At 38.4% G+C, this 22,045-nt stretch overlaps 2 protein-coding genes across 2 annotated transcripts; both read right to left on the reverse strand.

Annotated features, from left to right (window-relative positions):
• Nucleotides 1–2: 2 nt before the first annotated feature.
• On the reverse strand, nt 3–19,287 carry ND-18 (NADH:ubiquinone oxidoreductase subunit 18). The gene is made up of 4 exons (XM_083124721.1): nt 18,900–19,287; nt 5,469–5,598; nt 1,247–1,422; nt 3–273 (listed from the first exon to the last, which is right to left on the reverse strand). The coding sequence occupies exons 1-4, from the start codon at nt 18,962–18,964 to the stop codon at nt 96–98; spliced, it is 549 nt and encodes a 182-aa protein (XP_082980847.1). The 5' UTR covers nt 18,965–19,287; the 3' UTR covers nt 3–95.
• Nucleotides 13,557–16,774, reverse strand: LOC145979504 (uncharacterized). The gene is made up of 3 exons (XM_083112443.1): nt 16,594–16,774; nt 14,758–14,914; nt 13,557–14,016 (listed from the first exon to the last, which is right to left on the reverse strand). The coding sequence occupies exons 1-3, from the start codon at nt 16,772–16,774 to the stop codon at nt 13,557–13,559; spliced, it is 798 nt and encodes a 265-aa protein (XP_082968569.1).
• Nucleotides 19,288–22,045: the final 2,758 nt, after the last annotated feature.

The following is a 22,045-nucleotide window of genomic DNA, read 5'->3' on the forward strand; positions in this document are numbered from 1 at the left end:
TGCAAGCTTTATTTATTTATTTACAACTAAAATGTAATTGTATTATATTACAGAACACACATACCATTTCCTACAATTCTTATGCCATACAATATTTACTTAGTAGAAACTCTTGTTCTCTTGTTCCAAGAGAAATTAGCCCCATATGACTTGGACCTTGGCTTAGGTTCCTTCTGTTCTTCAATGTAGTAATTCCACCCATTCTTTTCAACAAACGCAACAGCTTCATCCTTGCTTGCAAAATCCACTTTCATGTTAGACAAGGGGTCGCCACTGAAACAAGTTTAATATTATATTTTAATCTCGGTCGATTATAACATATTTCTAACATGTTAATAAAACACATCGATTTTTATGTACAATGGATGTGGTAGTGTGGGCAGTGGGGCAAGGACTTTAGATTAGGCTAGATTTCCTTTTTTTCTCATGGCAGTCTCTGGTTCACATGAAATGTCTCCACCTCCAGTGTGTGTGTGTCAGTTGGATTAAAACTTGGTATTCAAAATGGAGACTGCTCAGACACAACTTTGAACAATGGCGTGCCTTGCTGTTGATTACTAAAATATCATCAATATTGATGTGAATATTGAGTGAAAGTGTAAACCGAACAAGCTCAAACTGCAACCAAGCTATTGAGCATTTCTCGGATACAGTGGTTGCAGCTAATAGTATGTCACTGCTCAAGTAAAAACAAGAATATTTAGTGTGTAATGTATACACTACAAATGGCAGGACGGTTACTGGCATGCCCAGGGATTGGCAGGGGGAGAGATTAGATGGTTATTCCCTTCCCCCAGATAAAATAAGATATAAAAGGTAAGATACAGTTCTGAGTACTAAAAGCTGCAGTTATATGCCACCAATTACAAAATTCCTGAGCACAGCACTGGATGTATTGTGTTCATGGTGTTCAGAAGAAGTCAAGTAGTGAGATATTTCAGATGATATTCTATCCATTAATTTTGTCTAAGGTGTTTCAGTATAAGTTGAAGTTGAAAAAAGTATACATTAGTATCATACTTGAGAGAAATGGTGTTATATTTTATCCGGGTGACACCCAGACTCTTCCTTCAACTCTAGACTCTTAGACCTCATAATACCTACAAATGTAATACTAATCTGTTCATACAAAGGCCTAACAAAAGGTTCACAATATTTTTTGAAAAAACCAGTAAAATTAGTGTGCTTCTAAAAACAAGAAATACAGTTACATGCAAAGAAGTTATAAAAACTCAAATTTTCACACCTGGATGCCCAACCCATGAGTGGGTTCTCCCACCGTTCCCTGGTCTCAAATTCCATTTCCCAGCGGTGCGTGTTGTCGGTTCCTGACTGCATTGCATTCTTAGCAGGAATATAAATTCTTACCAGGCGATTCTTTATATGTTCCTCAGGCACACCTGTAATGGCAGAAATGTCCATCTGGAAAGAAGAAATTAATTATCCACAAAAGTGACCAAAATTTACTACAATATAACCTGGCAGAGAATTGCACTTAAAAGTTAGTGTGTTTTGCAGCATTTGAAGCATCAGAGAAGAACTATCATTTGCGATATGCAACATGTAGATTTGCAACAAAAAGTACAAGGTACAGTCATTAAATAACAGGTATTGTATTATAACTTTTTCACAAGGATACATACAGAAATGTGCTTTGCCTTAATTTTTGACATAGTCACCCTGCTTTTCAACACACTTGGTCCACCTGTCCACAAGCTTGCAGATGCCCACCACAAAAAAACTTTTTGGCATGGCGTGTAACCATCTTTGCACTGCCTCGATCACCTTGTTGTCTCTGCAAACTTCTGACCCCGGAAATGTTTTCTCAAAGGTCCAAACAAGTGAAAATCCGATGGTGCCAAGTCAGAACTGGATACTTCAACACCTCAAATTTCAGATCACGTATTGTATCCATAGTATGCACGGCCGTATGGGGGTGGGTGTTGTCATGGAGCAGCAATCAGTGGCGTAGCGGCTGCCCCCGCAATGCGGGAGCGCCCCGCTGTGTTCTTTCTCTGTACTTCTGAAATTTTATATAATCCCAGAAATTCAACAGATAGTGTGGCTCATTTAAAAAATGGATTTACGAAATAGAAATCTGATTCCCCGTAACATATCTAATGATGACGACGTCTGCGATAATAAGCAGTGGCGTATTGTCTCAACCAGAGGGGCCTGGGCAACTTGACATTATGGGTCTCCTCCAAAGTACATTAACTTACTCGCAGATGGCAATCGATAGGAAAATTCTCTCATCTCGTACCTTTATAGCTACGAAGTTTATTGTGAAGACAATGCAGAAGGTGGAGGAGGATGCTTATGCAAATTATTCTAGCTGGGGGAGAGGGGGGGATACTTTGATTTTTTCTGAGCTTGGGAATAGCACCCCACTGCGTCCTTTACATCCCCCCCCCCCTTACACAAGTTCTTCGAACACTGATGATATATTAACAAAAGGTTTCTTTTTTCATGAAAAAGTCTCAAAGAAATATGAGTGGTCTATCGAAAAGAAATGACATCGTTAAAACTATGAATAATAATATTGAAGTCCATTAACATCAAAATTAAATACCGTGTCCATGCGGCAACAACCTTTTTGGGAGGGAGGGGGGGGGGCAGTCCTTTCAATCGGCATTTCATTTAATGACAAATTTTCAGTGAATAAAGTCCCATCGCCGCTTTATTATCTATCTCTTAAGACTGGAGTCCGCTGCTATTTCTTCGTAGCAGATTGCAATTGACCTTATGATGCTAGGTTGCCATCGACAATCTAGAGGTCCGGTTCAACCCCCAAAACTGAAATGATTAGTTTGCTTGAGTATATAACTCAATATTAGTATAAGAAGCGTAATGTTAGAGGCTGTTACGGAGAATCTTAGACTGGCTCGGCCACGCTTTGGGAAGCTGAAGGCACATCACCTCAAAGTCCAAAAGAGAAGTGCTTACTACCCTTTAATCAATTTCCCCAAACAGTATTTATACATGTGTATTATAAATAGCCTAATTTTAAAAAAAAAATTTGAGCAAAGAATACAAATGAGCATGAACAAAATATTTGGCTGCATGTAGCCTCCCCCTCCTCCAAAAAAGAATCCTGGCTGCACCACTGCGATGAAGCAAGAGAATATATTTCTAATTTCTTCTAGTTATTGATCAGAGATTCAGACCATTCTGATTTAGTTTCGAGAAACTACTACACTGATATATAGCCTATGTCGATGACAAAAAATGAGAAGGCAAAGTATTTGCGGTAAAAGTTAATTTTATTTAACCGAGTGGTAGGTAAGTATTGTCAGTCTCGATATTTTTTTTAACTAAGGGGCCCCAATATTATACTTGCAGGGGGGCCACAGAGAACTGTGCTACGCCACTGGCAGCAATACTCCTTTTGAGAGAAGTTCCTGACGTTTTGATCCTATGGCAGGCTTCAACTTGCTTACTAACATGTCACTGTATCGAGCACTATTCACAGTTTGACCCTTCTCCTGGAAGTGCACCAATATAGGGACATTGACATCCCAAAAGATCGTTAAGCAGGACTTTCCCAGCGGCTGCCTGTCTTTTGAATTTTTTCTTGACCAGAGACATTGGGTGCTTCCACTCCATTGATTGTCTCTTACTCTCTGGTTCATAATGGTGCACCCAGGACTCGTCTCCTGTCACAATTCGATGAAGAAAAGCATCTCCTTCGCGAGCATAATGGTCCAAATGCTTCTGAGAGATTGTCTGCCGCACATGCTTATGAACACTCGACAGATGCTTTGGTACCCATCGGTTCCACACTTTCCTATAGCCAAGGTCATAATGGATGATATTGAATGCAGATCATGACTCTATGTTGAATTCCACGGCAATTTCATCAACAGACTCGCCTGTTGGCATGGATTCGCTGGTCGATCTGCTGTTTCACTGTCTCAGTTCCCCCGCAAACTGTTCTCGCATTCCGCTGTTCATCACTCACATTTTGTTTTCAGTTTTTGAATCTTTCCACCCATTCGTACACTCTCCCCTTACTTAAATACTTGTCTCCATACTGAATCTTCATTCTGCTGTAGATTTCAGAAGGTTTCACTCCCTCTCACCACAAAAGACGAATAACATTTAGTTGCTCTTCTTTGGTGAAGGTCGACAGTGGAGCAGCCATGTTGTATGTACTACTGCGCAGCCACAAACTGCCTGATCATCCCGACACCTATGTGGTGTATTTCTAAGGAACTATTTTGTGTCCAAATTTTTCGTTGTGCATCAATCTCCCTGAAAGTTATAATAAAATTCCTGTTATTTAATGACTGTACCATGTACAATATAGGTTCCAAAAGAAAAGAGTGTAAAAGTTTGGAAATCAATATAAATCATGTTTGATGTGAATTTTAGCAACTTCAAGTGTGTTTTCAGTTCCAAGCCTATTACATACACTTCAAGGGGAAGGAATTGTGGAAATATTACACCTTCATGGTAATTCTTCGGGTCATAAAAATATGAAGGTAATGTAACAGAGTTCTAATAGCATACTGCCTTTTACAAACTGCTCAGGAAGATGAAGAATGCATGTGAATGCTGATAAGCTTGAAATTTATGAACCTATTTGTGCATTTTAAATTCACAGAAATTGTTATTTGGTACGCCAATAATTGTTATATATATTTTATTCATTCTAGTTTTTTGGACTTTTAACCACTGTTATTTAAAAGAGATTTACCTACGTTTCGGATTGTGACCTTGACATGGTCATCTGAAGAAGTGGAGCCTGGGCCACTGATAATCCTACCTGGCAACTTTGTATACGTGGTGGAGCCTAGGCCACCAAGAATAATCCTCCAAGGCAAGTATTTATATAACAGACTACAAGCCACCCTGAAGACGGAGGCAGATTCAGCCTCCGAAACGTAGGTAAATATCTTTTAAATAACAGTGGTTAAAAGTCCAAACAACTAGAATGAATAAATCACCACTGATTAGCTACAAAGAAGGACATATTTTATTGTATGTAAGAAAATACTGGGAAAAGTAGGTTGCATAAGTGACCAATCTTCTAGATCACTACTATCTAAAACGTACATACAGGCTAGAGAGAAAGAAACAATGGAAATTCAAGGGAATCAAACCTAACAATCCTCACCCATTCAAAACATGTAACTAGTAAAACTGCCAGCATGTTGGATTTAACTGAAAAGCATCCTCCACAAAAGACAGCAGTCAATTAGAAAATTGAGCCATTTGAACTTCCCTAAGCTACTCACATATGGGATAGAAAAATCATTCTGCAAGAAAGACGAAGTAAGTATTCATTACACCACTTAAAGACTTGCATTTAGATATGTAGCAAATTCATATGGTGTAGAATAAGTGGTGCATGCACATTGAAGAGATTGGCAATTGGACGCACTATCATCTGGACAGCAGTTACTGTTATAACATTCTACAATATGGGTAATTATTTGAAAGGAAACAATTGATGTTTTCCCTACCGGTTTGTCTACTGTTATGTAGCCTTCTTTCAACTTCTTCTTATGCTCTGCCACATCAGGTTTCAATACCACTTCACTGTCTACAGGTGGGATATCCGAATACTTCGCCCCTGTCATCGACACCATACTCCTGCAAGAGAGAAACAAATATATTTTCACAATAAAAATATTTCATATTAGCATTAGAATTAGTTTTCAGAACTGACAAAATAATAGATCTGCACAAAAATTGAAACTTTTACTCTAGGAGACTTCTATATGCTCGATGTTTCTTTGTATTGGAAAGCATTTCAGAATGAGAATTAATATGTTTGAAGTTTTTAGAATATGTCCAAGATGTGAGATGCAGTAGTTGTGCAGAAATTTTGTTCTGAAGAGCAGATTAAAGAATCCATATCTGTTGTTTTTTTTCGCAAATTTGAATACTGTAATTACGTTTTGGCTTTATAGGGTTAAGATTGAAAAAAGTTCTCAAATACTAAAGCAATCAAACTCATGCAAGGCATTTCTTTGATTTTAAAAAAATGCTGTATACACGTAAAGTAGAAAAAAGTGGGAAAATAGCAAGGTTATACTTATATAACTGAACCTGCCTAACTTACCTCACACCCTTCATCATAGCGAAATAAGCAAAACACTAAAAATAAGTTTTGGAAATAGTTTCCATGAAGCTGAGGCACTTGTGGTATTGCTTCACTAGGTTGCAAAAGCTGTTCACATAAAACCCCATGCTATGCTCACAGTCAAAGGTGCACACATAATCATGTCTGTGCATGTAGCACTGTTCAGATGGCAATTTCTTCAAAGACTGGAAGTGGAAGTAATCGCATCCTCATGTTCAACCTCACTCTTGCAGTGAATGTCACTGCTCTCCCAGGCTGCTACTCGTTTGCCAAAACCCCACACCTATCATGGCACTGTTCAGGTGTTGAAAGCATTTAGGGATGTTACTTTAATGCTAAGAGCCTTGAACCTGACCAACCTAATATAACAATGAAAGCATTTATGGATGATTTTTTAATGGTAAGACCACTAAATCTGACTCACTTAACCTAACGACGATGGCACTTGCTGGTACTAGATGTACATGAAGTAGATGGCAGCAGCAGTCCATATCAAAGACCATAGTAAATTGGCTGGCTGCTCACAAAGAATCATATACAGATATAGTCAGGGGCGGCCGCTCATAAGGACGATACGGATGCCGCACTGCCATGTGTAACAACAAGTGAATAAACATTACATTAGCATTTATATATTAGCTTTTACATTCTCTGAATTACAAATATTCCGTTGCTTATAGATCGTTGGTTAGTCGGTTCTGTATTCAATCTTTCGCGACAATTGCAAAGTTTGCACGCCACCATGCAGGTGAATATGGAACTTCGAAAATCTGGAAACTATGGAAATCTGGTGGGGCACCGTCCTCCCATTTTACGAGACCTAGAGCATATCAGGCGCGGCTCCAAGGGGTAAGAGGCGAGGGAACTGGGGGAATGATATGCCTGGGATCTGTGCATGGGAGGACGGAGGGTTTGTCGTCCGAAACCCACCCTCTAGGTGAAACTGGCCCTCTCTCCGGAGAATGGTAAACAATAAAGAGTTGCCAGAAGCAATGAAGTTAACAGAAAAAATTCATTCTGTATTCAATAATCTTATTCACTTATGACATAAGAGTAGAGCAATAAATAACGCAATTTCCAATGAGGAAAGAAAATATAGGTAACTGAAAAAGTATAGACTCTTGGTTGATATTTGTTATTTAACGTCGCTTTCTGCTACTTTTCGGTAATCACGACGATGAGGATGAGTGATCATATAATGAAATTGATGGAGGGACACTCACAAAGAACACACATACCCATGCTGGGATTCAAACCCAGGAGCCCTGGCTTTCTAATGTGGTATGCTAGCCACGGAAGTCGGCTATAAATTCTTGATACTCGCAAAATTATCGCATATATGCGTTGCATTTTTTCCGAGTTTAGTGGAAAGTACATTTGGATTACAATGATGTGGAGTACATCCTTTAGATTTAATTACATGTTTTGATTAGCACGTTTGAAAAAATCCTGATAATGTGACAAAGGTGTCCAATTCCTTTTCAAGCAGGCTGTTAAATAAATTAGAAACTCGTCATCTAAACTCACCAAGAGACGCTACAGGAACCTGTGAACTACAAATTTCTGAAAATTTGGCAAAATTGTCTGGCAACCCCGAAGCAATAAAATGACCGATTGGGAAGACGATATTATTGACACTTCTTGTTTCTTCGTTTTCCATGGAAAAGTGAAGCTTTTTCGGTAGTTGTGTGCTGTAGTTGTGCATTTGTCACGATGTACAGTGTGGATAAATTGTTGGTGCGAAGTTTTTCTACCAGAAGTCTGAAGTCTGGATGAAAAAATAAACCTAAAAAACCTAGGCCGAATTTGATTCTAGAACAAGGGTGCAAGAAGGGAGGTCGTGAGTTCACTCACAAATTTCACGTTGAACAGAAGGATGAATTTCATTTACAAGCATGTCTGAAGAAGATTTGAGGTAAGTTTGAAGTTTTCACTGTAGAGTTTCTGGGAACACAGATATCACCTTTCGAGTGAGATATTTATTTTGGTGCCCTATTTCACATATCAATTAGTCATGTTGGACAGGAAACTTTTTCTGTGTAACTTTTTTACTAGAAATTTTCACGATCAATGCACGTAAATATTCGTCATTGTGCTTATCAAGTTGTGTAAAAATTAATATCCCTTCTTCTGAATTTTCCCCTCTGTTAAGTTAAATAATGCTAGGACTAAATCTGTTAGAACTCTATTTCTTCTTCCATCTTCTTCACTTTACTGTTAAATAATTATTAATTCATTATAATATGTGCAAACATGCAGAATATGATATTCGGTAAACACGAACATATCAATTTCTTATTACGTTGGCTGTTATACGAAATTCATAATTTAATCTCACATTACTAGTAGAGCAAATATGTGAACTATCGTCCCTCCACTTTGGTTCACCACGAGCCACCACTGGATATAGTGAAGGTAAATAAAATTCTACAGAGAACATGTAGTAATTGAACCATGTGAAAAATACTTGTGTAACATAATTAATTCGGAATTAGACAATCCAAACTTGGGTAACAGTTCAGATTGTTTATTGATTTTTACAAAGTCTCCTAGGATAAAGAGTAATTATCGCAGAATTGTGGCAATGATTGTCACACTAAATTTAGACCTTCCTGATACAAATTAGCACTGTTTGGATTTCCAGAAACAGGTATTTATGGTCGAAAAAAAACTTAAGCCTAACCTAACCATGAAAGCATTCCAGATTTGCATCAAACGATGAAATACAGAGCTTGGCTGAGAAGGTGTTTGACTTGCATGCGATGAGTGATACCCGTAACTAAGATGACAGTAAACAAATGGCTGGTGGCAAGTAAAGAATTATATAGAAGTATATATGGAAGTGAAAACCATTCTCAAGGAAACACGCAGTAATCAATCTCTAAAACTCCAAAGTATGTGTAACATACATAAATCGAAATCGAACCATGCAAAAAATGCATGCACAGCATGATAAAATTGCAATTAACATTGCATGGTCACACGGACCACTATTGTGCGCCATAGAGTATTATCGTTATTATACCCATTATTTGTCAAAATTTCTCAGGTTTTACAGTGAGAATGTCCATTTTGAAGTATTCTAGTTCACTTAACAAAAAAATCATAAGATATTTCACTCAACACATTACAGTAGGGAGGAAATTCTAAATCTAGTGCATTAAATTTGGATGTGACAAAAAAAAACAAAAATACATCTTAGAATCTTACTTTTGTTTTTTCTTTCCCAAACATTTCAAAAATAGGTTTTTGGTGGTCTGGGCACATCTACTTCCTTTCTCCTTCAAGAAAAAAAAGTCGATGGCAAGCGACCCCCAGCCCGCTTCGTCTTTGGCAAGGGTGTTGGAAACACCTCGTCCACGCTGGCCACAAGTGTTGCTAACTTCTAGAATTTTCTATGCATCCGTAGCACCACTTAACTCAGTACAATTATTCACGTGTGAAACAATAGTAATGAGCAAATTAGCTTATCAAGTTAGTCAATGATTACCGGTTGTATGGTATTTATAAGAAACAAAATCACCAGCCAATACTTGGACATTTCCGTTATGTGGTCAGTAACTCCGAAATATAGAGGGTATGTAACACTGCAGAGGAAGAGGGTGCATCTGGAATCGTGGGAGCTGAGGGTACGTGTTTTCTTTATTGTAGTCATCGTCCTGTGTTATTCTGTTCTTTTGTGTGTTGTTTTTGCTGTTTTGTGTTAAAGCATGGTCTTGAACATAACCACCAGGGCTGACAAACGAGACGAACCATTGATTTGGAGTGGTGCAAGTAAGGACTCAATTGTGTCCTGAAATATGCATAGCCAAAACAAGTAAGAAAAATGGGGAAGTTTTCATTAAGCAGTTAAAAGTGTGTCAGTAAAAAACAATATGTTTGAATTTGTTTGAGTTCACTTTATGCACAGAAAGGCTAACTGGGACTCGACCTACATTTTAAAGTGGGATCCGAACCACTTGACCAAGTATCGAATCTGGGGCCCCTTCATTACAAGGCAACGATGTTACGTATTGTGTGGTTATGCAGTAGCAATGTTATTAATAAATCATTTTGTTCGAACATGGAACGGTGCAGGCCACAATGACTTCAGTAATTTCCATAATGCAATACAAAGCCATGAACATTTCCAAAATCACACTCGTGCAGTGACGTACAAAAGGAGGGATTGGTGGAGGTCATAACCTCTCTCTTGGCACATAATTCATAAAAAAAGGACTAAAGGCAGGGAAAATATAACAAAGGGCTGGGTTAGCAGGGGGCAGCAAGAACCCACCTTACAATTCCAGCCCCTTTTGTGTGTATACCAGTGATTTACCAACACACACTCAACAACCCCCCCCCCCCCAACAAAATCCTTAATACCCTCATTCAAGTTTTCACCAACGCCAAATTTTTGGTAATTTTGGCTCCAGATTTACCTTTACACCCCCCCTATATTACATTTGAAAATGTTGTAATTGGCTGAAATGAAAAACTGACCCATCAATTGCCTATCACGAAAATCCACAGCACACCCCTGCATGAAGGTAACAATGTAGCTGCAATACTCACCCTACCGTAAAAACGAGGGAAGTTCTATTATGCTTTGGGGATGTATGTCATCAAAAGGGGTAGGAACTATTATTTTTATTGATGGCATAATGGACAAGACAGTGTACAATAACATTCTCAAGCAGAATGTAAAGCAAAGTGCAACTAAAATGTGAATGCTGCCTGTTTACAAGTTCCAACAAGGAATGACTCATCTGGAATGTTCCAAAGCAGCTGCATACCCCTCCGCAATCAGCTGATTTGAATCCCATTGAGCATTTGTGGGCCATATTGACGAAAAGTGTTGGAAACTCAACTCTAGCATCCAAAGAGGAGCTCAAGATGATTGTATCGCAGGAGTTAGAGAATATCAGCCCAGAGACATGCCAGAACCTAGTAAATTCTAAGCAGCGAAGGTGTCAAGCAATCATTAAGGCCAAAGGATATTCAACAAAGTAATAGGAATTTTGTGATTCTTCAGTTTTTGTCTATTTTATTTGGAGTGCTTGTGATGTGACTGTAGGTATACGAACAGATATGGGGTAACGGTTCCAATTGTATTGTGATTTTTTCAAAATTTCCTAGCAGAAAGACATCGTAGAATTTTGGCAATGATTGTCACACGAATTTTGAACTTTCCTTAAGGTATGAGCAATATTTGGATTCCAAAAAAGTAGCTATTGATGGTGAAAAAATAAAGAAAGAAAATACCTAATGCAAGCATGTTTTCTTCCAATGGGCAAGTTATTTTCAGTTTATACAAGCGTCAGTACGTATCGGAAAGTACTGGGAATGAATGTGAATTTAATTTGGAACCTTACTGAAAGTAAGTACTGATAAACCACAGTTTTCATTTCGATCAAGTCCAAAGTATAAGTGAAATGAGATGTTGGAATTACCTTGCACAAAAATCCACGTTTCGAAAACTTGATGCATAACACAGACTACAACCGGTAGCTGTTTTCCTGTTCTTGAGTGTTCGCAGGAGGCTCGAAGGGGTTTCATGTTTGAGAACAGCAGTAGCGACATCTGAGGTAATACAACTGAACATATAAAGTGAACAGTAATTTTGCAAAAAGGATTATGAAGGAAATGCTAAGAGAAACCTGGGCAGCCTAACCTAGCCACAAATGAAGCATTCCCATGTAAGCAATCCTCGTCTGACATCTGAATGCAAATTTGCCATAGTGTTGTGTGATAAGGGAAACCCAAATGGCTAGAATCCATGAACCGATACCAGAAACATCTTCGTACCTCACACATGAGAAGAAGGAGGAGACAGGAGCAGTTCGTAACCAAGACGATAGTAAACAAATGGCGTTTGGAAAGTACTGAATTATATGGGAGCATATGGAAGTGAAAAACCAGTGTCAACGAAACACATAGTAAGTAATCGCTAAAACTCCGCAGTATGTTTTAACAGACATAAATTGAAATCGAACCATGTAAAAATTGCGAACGTAGCATGATGAAATCACAATAAAACAAAAGGAACTTTGGCCTCTTTATTTGTTGTGTCCTGTACCATTGTTGTGCACATTATTAAATCAAAATATTTTCTGTTTTTTGTTCTCTAGCGGTGTAATTTATCATTTCACTTTACCACTACTTCTGTACGAATAAGACTGGTACATACTGTACGAATTCTAATAATAAGTCAACAATGGATATATTTCAAATAACGGCTGAACGAGCATCGTTTCTAGACTATACCAGGAAGGTACACTGGGAGCCCAGGTCAAGTGTGTTGCCAAAGTGCAGTAGCACGTGAAAATATACAAGTGGATCACTATTGTGATCCACGCGACGCCTACCTGTAAAACAAAAGAAACTTGGCCCAAATAATACTTCAGAAGACAGTGCCTTTTGAGCATGTAAACTTGAGCAGCATAATTTTCAAGGCATTGTTTCTCTGAAAGCATATTCTTTGTGAAACTTTGAACTGCGCTAATTATTTTCTCGGGTAAAGATTCATGCATCGGAGACACATTTCTTCATTTTTACTACGAAAACTCGTTTCTGCAGAGTACGAAATGCTGCGGAAACTCAAAACTTCACTGTAGAATGCTGCAGAACAAGAAATAATCACTTTTGAATTATATTGCCTTTTGTGTAAGGCGACAACATTATGCCGTTGTTTCCATTATGTACGTGCAGATGGCACGAGCATCAAAAATCACACGGTCTCACCATTGGGTTTCCAAACGTGCCCTTTTTTTACGAACGATGTGTCATTGAAAAAGATGCTATCATGGTAAGTTAATCTCTCAATTTTTACTAAGTTAACCTAACCTAACATAACCTGCCTAAGGCTACGGCCAGACGAGCGATATTTACTGCCAGAATTCTGCCGTAAATGTCGCAACTACAATTATCGCAAGTGGGTGGTCACACGGTAGCTGTAAATGTCGCTCTACTCTGCGTTAAATATAGCAACAAAATTTCTGCCCCGGCCAGACGAGCGACATTTACTACGAAAAGCATTGTTTTCAAAACGTGTCTTGAGTTTGCTGAAAGAAATTGCTCCATTCATAGTGGCATGTAACAATGAATTGCCAGTCGAAAGCAGCTCTGTGCTTGCTTCTGATTCGTCGTCATCGGCAAAAGCGTAAGAGACAGTGGTGGATTCATCCTATTATTAGTGAAAGATCGTACAAAGGAAAGTTTGTGCTTCTTCATAGGAAACTGAAAGACTATCCAGATAAAGTTTTTTGAATATTATAGAATGTCTACAAGCTCCTTTGAACTGCTACTTGCAACTGTGAGTGGTAGCCTGAAAAGAGAAGGTACAGTTATGAGGGACTGCATAAGTGTGGAAGAGAAACTCGCAGTTACATTACGGTAAGTTTAGTTTAATATTACTGAAAGTAAAAAGGTAATACATACTACACAGACATTGATAAAACTAGAACATAACAAGATAAAATGTTCTCTACAAATCAAAGAAAGATAACACTGACTCTGATTCAACATCTGATTCAACGGTAGTTCTGGATGATGATGATGTGCATGAAGTTTGGGGAAGCAAATTTGTAGGGGAAACTGCTTGAAATGAACCCCTGCGTTCAGCAGCATCATCGTAAGACTTGAGCAACTGCATGACCTTTATCTGAAATTCTAATTTATCTGAAGGATGTAGTGTTTTCACAGTTGGTAGCAATGATAATATAAACATTTTGTCAGGATCATTTTCATGTGGGTCGGGCCAGTTTTTTCCAAGAACGTCCAACAATTCCCTCTCAAATGAATCTCCAGATCTCCTCTTTCGTTTGGCAGGTACAGCTTTAAAGTGTTCCGTCGAAGAGGTGGCATTGCTGGTATTGGTCTGCGAGAGTTCTTCCTCTGTTCTGTGGTCAATTTGGTCATCAGTTTGATCCATGTTTCCGGACGTCCTGCAGAACAATATTGAAAAGAAAAACATTCATGTTACAAAAGCATAATACAGAAGAACAGATCAAGAGACAGGCAGGGCATAAGTGTCCAGTCATCAATTTCATCATATCATCACTCATTCCCATCATCGATAATGCAGTGGAATGCAAGGAGTGAAAATATAAACCCAGTCCATCAGGTTCGTTCCCAAACAACATTAAATAAAGGAACGTAATGTGGACCGAGTATTATTCCATGTCGTGAACACGAGACATTACTTCCGACAATCTTCATCTCGTATTTTTCTTTAGCATCACTGCTCAATTTACAGAGATGTATACTCGTGACTGGCATACAAGCCGAAAAATTGCAATGTTGGTTGGGTTGTCTAGTCACACGGCGCATGATGGTCAGACATGGAGGGCTTGCTTCAGTGCTTCTTCAATAGGATCGTTACAACCCAGCAGTGTCCGTGACTGTACATACATACAACTTTGTTAGGTCCAGAACCTCCACTCCATCCCCCCGCTCTCCAACAAGTTTCAGATCAGCTGCGTCTCTGATTTTCACATATGAAATATAGCAACCCTAATCATACCAAAAGTTAACTCCCCCCTTACGTGAACTATATATACGCCCATGCTTCAAGGAAACAAACGCAAACTGCTGATTTGAAATTTATATATTAATGTACTGGAATGTGAAACAAAATCTATGTCCAACAACAGTTTAGTGTAGTAATTAAATAAGGTAGTACTTACTGCCTAGATTGCAAAGTCGGAAGAAGAAAACACATTTGTTTGTGGTAAACGTAAGGTTTCCTTGTAGTCGCACCACTGCCACTACGTCCATCTTGTGATTTCACAGATCTTGTAAATGCATCTTTCAAGCTTTTCCAACGTTTTTGAACCTCCTTACCTACATTAATCATAACATTCATGAGGAAAATTCGAACTCTGTTCACACAATTGTTACAAGCAAAATGCTATGTCACAAATGTAACTTTAAAGGTACAAACATTTCAAAACTAGTGGCGTCTCCTGTGTACGTAACTAAATAAACAATTAAACCTGTAAATGATCAGTCATGTCTTTGAAAACGCTTCTCAAATCACTAGTTTCTACAGTTGGCATGTGGCGAAAGTACAATAACAAAGCAATTTGGATTTTAGTTTGAACATGTATTTTATATTACGCTAACCTAATAAAATCGCCACTAGCTTTGAGATGGTTATAGCTACAATATACCACATGACAGTGTCTGAAAACAATTTATGCATAATTGTAACTGAAAGCAACTCTGTAAACACAACGAACATACTCATCTCAGTTTAAATCACAGGACATCAACTAGATGGTACTTACACATTTGTTTTTACAATTAAATTATTCTATATTTAAGATCACTTCCTGCTTTTTTTCAGATACCTGGGTTCTGGATGCTCTTTCCGGACATTGCATTTCGATTTTCTAATTGGTCGTGCCACAATTGCTGACATTGTCAGAGAAACCTGTGTGGCCATATGGCATGGTCTTCATGCTGAATACATGAAACAACCGTCTGTGAAGGACTGGCTTCAGATTAGCCACAAGTTCGAAAGCAGAGCTAATTTTCCGCATTGTGTTAGCGCTATTGACGGCAAACACATCAGGGTTATTAAACCCTGGAACAGTGGGAGCGAGTTCTTCAATTACAAGAAGTTTTTCTCCATAGTACTAATGGCAGTAGCTGATTCTGAGTATTGCTTCACGTACATAAATGTTGGAGCTTATGGAAAAGAAAGTGATTCAAATGTATTAAAGGCTACAGATTTGGGGGAACAAATCTATTCTAACACATTATCTTTACCAGAGCCCAAGACATTTTCAAGTGAACATGCAGGTGATCCAATTCCATATGTGTTTGTAGCTGATGAGGCCTTCGCACTCTGCTCAAGTTTGCTGAGGCCATATCCTAACAAAAACCTAACATCTGAAAAGAAGATATTCAATTATCGACTTACCAGAGCAAGAAGATTTGTTGAATGTGCATTTGGCATATTAGCAAATAAATGGCGGCTGTTCCATCGCCCCATTGATGTTAGTCCGGAGTTTGCCGATTGTATTATCAAAGCATGCTGTGTACTACACAATTTTGTTAGGAAGAGAGATGGGTACAACTTTGAGGATACAATTTCATGTCCACTAGAGAGTATACCTGCTCAGGGAACAAGAGGAAATAAAAGTGGTGTTCGGATGAGAGATGCTTTCAATACCTATTTTTGTTCTGATCAAGGATCACTTCCCTGGCAAAACGATTGCTTGTAAAGCTGTTCTCAAAATGTTCAAAACTTTTTCTATACTATGCTCCCCCACCCCTGCATGGAACACACCATTGGCATTGGCTGTAATTATTTACTTTCGTTTAACCCACTTATGAGCATAGTAATACATTATACTATGTTTTCATTTACTATCAATATCATTTCATTTCGTCTTGTTCATTGCAATGTTTGTAGTAAACAAAAATCCTAACCTGCTAATAGACGTAATAGTGTAAAAACTAATAACTATGTACTTTGTATTTTCAATACATTTTGATTCGTTTCAAGTACTTACCTATGTCGTTTCTTTCTTCAGAGGTCATATCTCCCCACTTCTCACCAACCACATCCATTGTCACTTTCATCCACACATCCATCTTCATGTTTCTGTTCTTGTAGTCCTCACAATTCGTGTCAAACAAACAGGGATACTTTTGGACTTCAATTATTACATGTTCACTGTCAATATAATCCATAGTTGTACAGTTCGACAGTTAAATTACCGCAGTAAATGTGGCAGCTACAAATATCGCTACGCGTGGCCACGCTCACGCGGCAAATACTGCGGAAAAAATGGGTCCCGGCGCATTCCTTCGCGACACGACCTTGAAGACGCGCCAAACTGGCTACAATTACTGCTGCTTCTGGCCACTCCCATTTACGACCTAAGGGTGCATTTCTTCAGCTACATTTACGGCAGAATTCTGGCAGTAAATATCGCTCGTCTGGCCGTAGCCTAACTGTCCATGTTTCGTGACTTGAAAGTATAATTTAAAGAACCCAATAATTCTTGGAACATTAAATTTTAGTATCCGCTAAACGCCTGAAATTCCTTTATTTTCTTCTTTTTCACATTGGTACTTACGTATTCTGCACTGCTAAGGATTCTTGAAGGTGGTATTTCATTTTTTCCATGTAAATAATATCAATTTTCGACATATAGAGTAATTCTTGTTTGTTCGTTTTCGCTTGCGTTACACACAATATGGTGGAGAAATCTTGACTAGTGTTGTCGATGATCAGTGGTTATGCAGTGTTGCAACCTTCTTCATCGAAAAATACCTACTTTCACGTGAAGCATTCCTTGACACTGGGTTTTCACTTCCATATACTCCCATATAATTCTGTACTGATTTGTATTTTTTTCAGGTTCGAAAACCCCACGAACCATGCACGTAGCCCCACAAACCATTCATAAATAGCCCCACAAACCATGCACGGATAGCCCCACGAACCATGCATGGCAAGGTTAGGTGGTATAATTTAACAATACAGGGATGAAATTTGGGATACTTACTAATTTGGGCCTCGTAATCACAAATCTGCACTTAAAATTTGGCGCTTATTTGGGGGCAGGTGAATCCGGCCAATTTCTAACATGCCTTTAACAGGGACTCTATACAGAAAGCCAGGGAGCCGGAGTGGAGTGGAGGCGGGGTCACGTTAGCAGTTGGGGGTGGTAGGTCAATTACCCCAGGGGCGGAGCCCGGAATCAGTGGGAAATTTGGAAATCGAGGGTGTAGAAATAAGAACTTAATTTAAATTATTTTGCTATTTCCACGTGTGAGCGCCAAATTTTAACTGCAGATTCGTGATTAGGGGGCCAAATTTCAAACAAAATGGAGAAATTCCCGGTATTGTCAAATAGGCAAACCTAGTTCAAATTGTCATGTTCTTGGAAAACAACGGTGTGGTTGGAAACACTGACCGGGGGTTACATCATCGAACGCACGCAACATTTGGTTCACGTAGTCAAAGGACATAGAGGCAACACCTTTCGTGCATTGGAGAGACATTAATCTTCAAAAATACGTGATTTACCAGCGAAATAAATTAAGCAATGGTGAAAAAACACTTCCATAACCTTTGAAAAGTGTACAGAAAGTCAGTTCGGTAAGTACTTTCTCCTGTAAAATTGAAGAAATACGTTTCGCGGGTACTAAAATTTTACCCTTGCAACATAGCCATTTTCTTGCATAATAGAGTTGGAAACACTGACATTCAGTGAAGGAAAAAAAACCGATATCACATCCTGCGTTCTGTAGCACTTAGAAAAATGGCTTATTTTAGTAGAAAAAGTGTTTTTTTTTTTTTCGTGTAAAAAGCATAATGGCACCTTGAACTATGTCCCGCAATACACAATTGGTTAAGTACGAACCATGCGAAAACACAAAATATCCGATTTTCATGTGTCTCCGATCTATGAAACTGGTACCTTTTAAAGCTTAAAAGTTGTTTCCACAAACACTTCCAGTATTCTTCGTGTTGCTATAAAACTTGCCAAAAATCATTACACATTCGGAAACATTGCCATTTTTATATGCCACATAAGGGCCATTTCATTACATCTCAAGAGTTTTTATAAGCAAAGAAATTATCATCAAAATTTCTATTCAATCTTGGTTGATCGTCATGTATTTGAAAATGGTAATTTTTCCACGACTGAGAGCTTAGCGATCTCTGGACTAATGTTTTTGCTACCTTGTCCGTCTAATGGGTAATTTATTCGATTATTGAAGGACATTTGCCATTCTCACACACCTTGTATATTACTTCGAGATCTATTATACGCAAAGGTACTAGATTTTCAAAAATTCTTACCGATTCAACAATAAATACTTCATTCGGGCAGTTACATTTCTAAGAGATATCACTGAGGCAGACATGTTTCACTCTGAATAATAATACCAGTTCCTACACAAAATAATTCCCTTGTTTACTTGGGAAACCCCTTTCCGAAAATAATTCATCTATGAACGTGTATGTGAAAATAAGAATGCAATATAAAATATTGTTTATGCCAATCTTGCCCCTCTTGAAATGTGTTCGAAGTTGCCGATGCTTAATATAAGTGCTATACTCTGTCTCAGGAATCTCTAGAGCAAGCGGACGAAATCAAGTCTCTGCAAAAGTAGTGACTCGGGAGGGCAGACTAGGGCCTCAAGTTCTCCGTATACGAGCCTCAATTTGCGATGCTAAAAAAAAACTGATGACGTTGAGTTTTTCTTGTTTGCTAAGGGCGGTAGAGGAGGCCCCTTGTACAGCGCTGTCACTGACGTAAAAATTCACATAGTGGTTCGGATCCCACTTTAAATGGACATTTCCACTTTGACATGAAAAACGTTATAAATCCATTCATTTTACAGATAATGACACAAACACGAGATGTGCAAAATATCTCGGCGATATTTGTTTCGGTTCTCGAGAAACACGCCTTCAAACCGCTGAAATTCACCTACTACGTCACGGATTTCAAAACGTCCTCTCCACAGACAGGAGGTCCTCTGACGTCATCACTTAGAAATGCGTGCAGGCGGGGCTTCTGCTCGTCCCGTCAACTTAGCATGAGCCACGGAAACGACAGCAAATTCACTTGTTACTGTGTAAAACAAGTATCTTACAACTCCAGTGCAAAAATCTGTGCTCCATTTCTTGGAGATGAATTATGCACTAGCAGTATAGTAGTATTTACTATAATTCAGCCACTCGGTAGAGGGTTTTCCCATTAGGGTGACAAAGCAAACCTTGTAACAGTCAATGGCTGAACACGTGAACAACCTTCTTCATTGCGAATACATAGGTTAGTTCTGGCTGGCAAGAACTTAATGTTATAGGAATGCCTTTTCTGGAATTACAATTATTTTCGTCATAATATTTTCTTCACAAATTTTAAGATAATACTTTTAGAACACACTGGTTTACATGCCAATTTCTGCAATATAAGAGGTGATACGGTATAAATAGGTACGGTGAGTTTTTAAATTTCCTGCAGTAAATGATAGTTTTCTTCAGTTAATATATATATTGCAAATTTTTGTATGTAGCCTACTTTTACGTCGCTTTTCCGTTCACTTTGTTTAACCGCAACGATGAGAACGCATGGTTAATTTATTATGTATCATCTCTAACATCACATTCCTTCCCACTTTTGGCTAATCGCTACAATGAAGATGAATAACTACAAGCAGTATTCGAAGTCGGGGTGCAGGAGTACACCCCCCCACACACACACTACCACCAACTGCACAATCTAAGAATCACCCAACCTGCCACGATAAGAGACGAACTTTTTCTTCTGTCCCATCTCATTTCGAAAACATTCACTTGTCCCATCTCCTTTTATGAGACGAGACGGAACATGCCTCGTCTCGTGAGCAACACTAATATTAACAATAGAAGCATCCCCCTTGCTGTCCCCAAAGTATCGAGCAAACATCTTCCCATGTAACAATTTCCATGAATTTTGTGTATAATAATTACAACGCCAGTTCATTCCTGGTAATTCTGAATCTACAGTTTGGTTTGCATATATAAGCAGGATAATATTCAGTTTTCGAGGGCTGTACCGTCGAAACGAGGAGTCAAAAAAAACAATAATAATAATAATAATAAAAAATATTGAGAAAGGTTTTTTTTTTGTATTTATAACGATAAGCCTTTGCATACATTGTTAATTCTATAATTTTCGAGACTTGAGACGAGAACGAGAATTGCCCTCTCAAACCGAGACGGATGTTTATAAATTGAGACGAGACTGTCAATGAGAAATTTACAAATAAACACGAGACAGACATTTACAACTCTCAACGAGAACGAGACCAAGGCTGCCATGTCTCGTCTCGATAGGATCCTTAGTGGTGAAGTTGTGAACCAACCAATTAATGCGTTCGGGGTATAACGAGATGAGGCGGCTTTTTTCGCAGTACAAAATTCAAAATAATTATATCGTACCATTTCAGTATGGGATATTGTTATGGGCGTAATATAGTTCACGTGTGTTTGGGGGGGGGATGTATCAACTTTTGGTATGATTAGGGTTGCTTTATTTCGTAAGTGAAAATCCAGGACACTGCTGGCCGGAAGCTTGTTGGGGAGCAGGGGGGGAAAGGGTGCTAGACCCGACAAAGTTGTGTGTATGTAGTCATACTACTTATTAGCATTGATACTTTTCTGTTCATCTTGTGTCACTACGTTTTTAAGAACCAAATTTCTTTAATATGAGTCGAGGGGGGAAAATAACTGATTTGACAGTCTCAATGCAGTTTTTTATCGCAGAAATTCCGAAACTATCAGGAAATTGCAGATATTAGTCTGCAGTCCCATCTGGTGTGTGGAATTACGAAATTTCCTTCCCATCCGTATCCCATCCTATACGTCTCTAATTTAAGAGAATGAAATAAGTCCGAAGGAATTTTTTATGAACAAGCGGATAGAACAAGGAAACTGGTAATTTTAGTGAACCAAAAAAAGAGGGGGTTGGACCCGTTGAATCCCCCTTAAATACGCCCATGGTTATACACATTATTTCCTTGTAATAATTATACATAAACTAAGTATAGATATGTACTGTGCAACTAATGTAATCTTCTCAGTGTATTTTCTCTTATCTGCACAAAAATATTTGATCATAATTTGCGCAACAGAAATGGAACACAAACTGAAATTGCTTTATGGAAAAGAAAGTTAAATAGGCTTTATAAATAAAGTCAAGAATGTGAAAATTCCTATTTTGCACTACATAGGTTACGGTAAATATCGATAAATATAAGTTTAAAAAATATTTTTGAGTTTCTGGTCAGCAACCAATTTTATAAGGAATATTTTTTGCATGGCCTGAGAACACACACGCAGCTGAACCCTTTCATTTATCTTGCACGTGAGCAGCACGGATATTTCATAGAAGAATGATCATTACAAAGCATAGCTTTCATTTCTCATATCGCTCCTTCTTCCATTATTTAAATCGG

The sequence above is a fragment of the Lepisma saccharinum genome, chromosome 1 (genome assembly GCF_977018435.1).
Source record: "Lepisma saccharinum chromosome 1, izLepSacc3.1, whole genome shotgun sequence".
NCBI lineage: Eukaryota > Metazoa > Arthropoda > Insecta > Zygentoma > Lepismatidae > Lepisma > Lepisma saccharinum.

Coding starts and splice junctions, on each gene's coding strand:
- LOC145979504 (XM_083112443.1), bottom strand. CDS start 16,774: ATGGATTATATTGACAGTGAACATGTAATAATTGAAGTCCAAAAGTAT. Junction 14,915..16,593: donor TGAAGAAAGAAACGACATAG/GTAAGTACTTGA, acceptor TGATTAATGTAG/GTAAGGAGGTTCAAAAACGT. Junction 14,017..14,757: donor CCGACTTTGCAATCTAGGCA/GTAAGTACTACC, acceptor ATTGTTCTGCAG/GACGTCCGGAAACATGGATC.
- ND-18 (XM_083124721.1), bottom strand. CDS start 18,964: ATGTCTGCCTCAGTGATATCTCTTAGAAATGTAACTGCCCGAATGAAG. Junction 5,599..18,899: donor AAGTATTTATTGTTGAATCG/GTAAGAATTTTT, acceptor TCTCTCTTGCAG/GAGTATGGTGTCGATGACAG. Junction 1,423..5,468: donor ACATAACAGTAGACAAACCG/GTAGGGAAAACA, acceptor TCTTCTTTCCAG/ATGGACATTTCTGCCATTAC.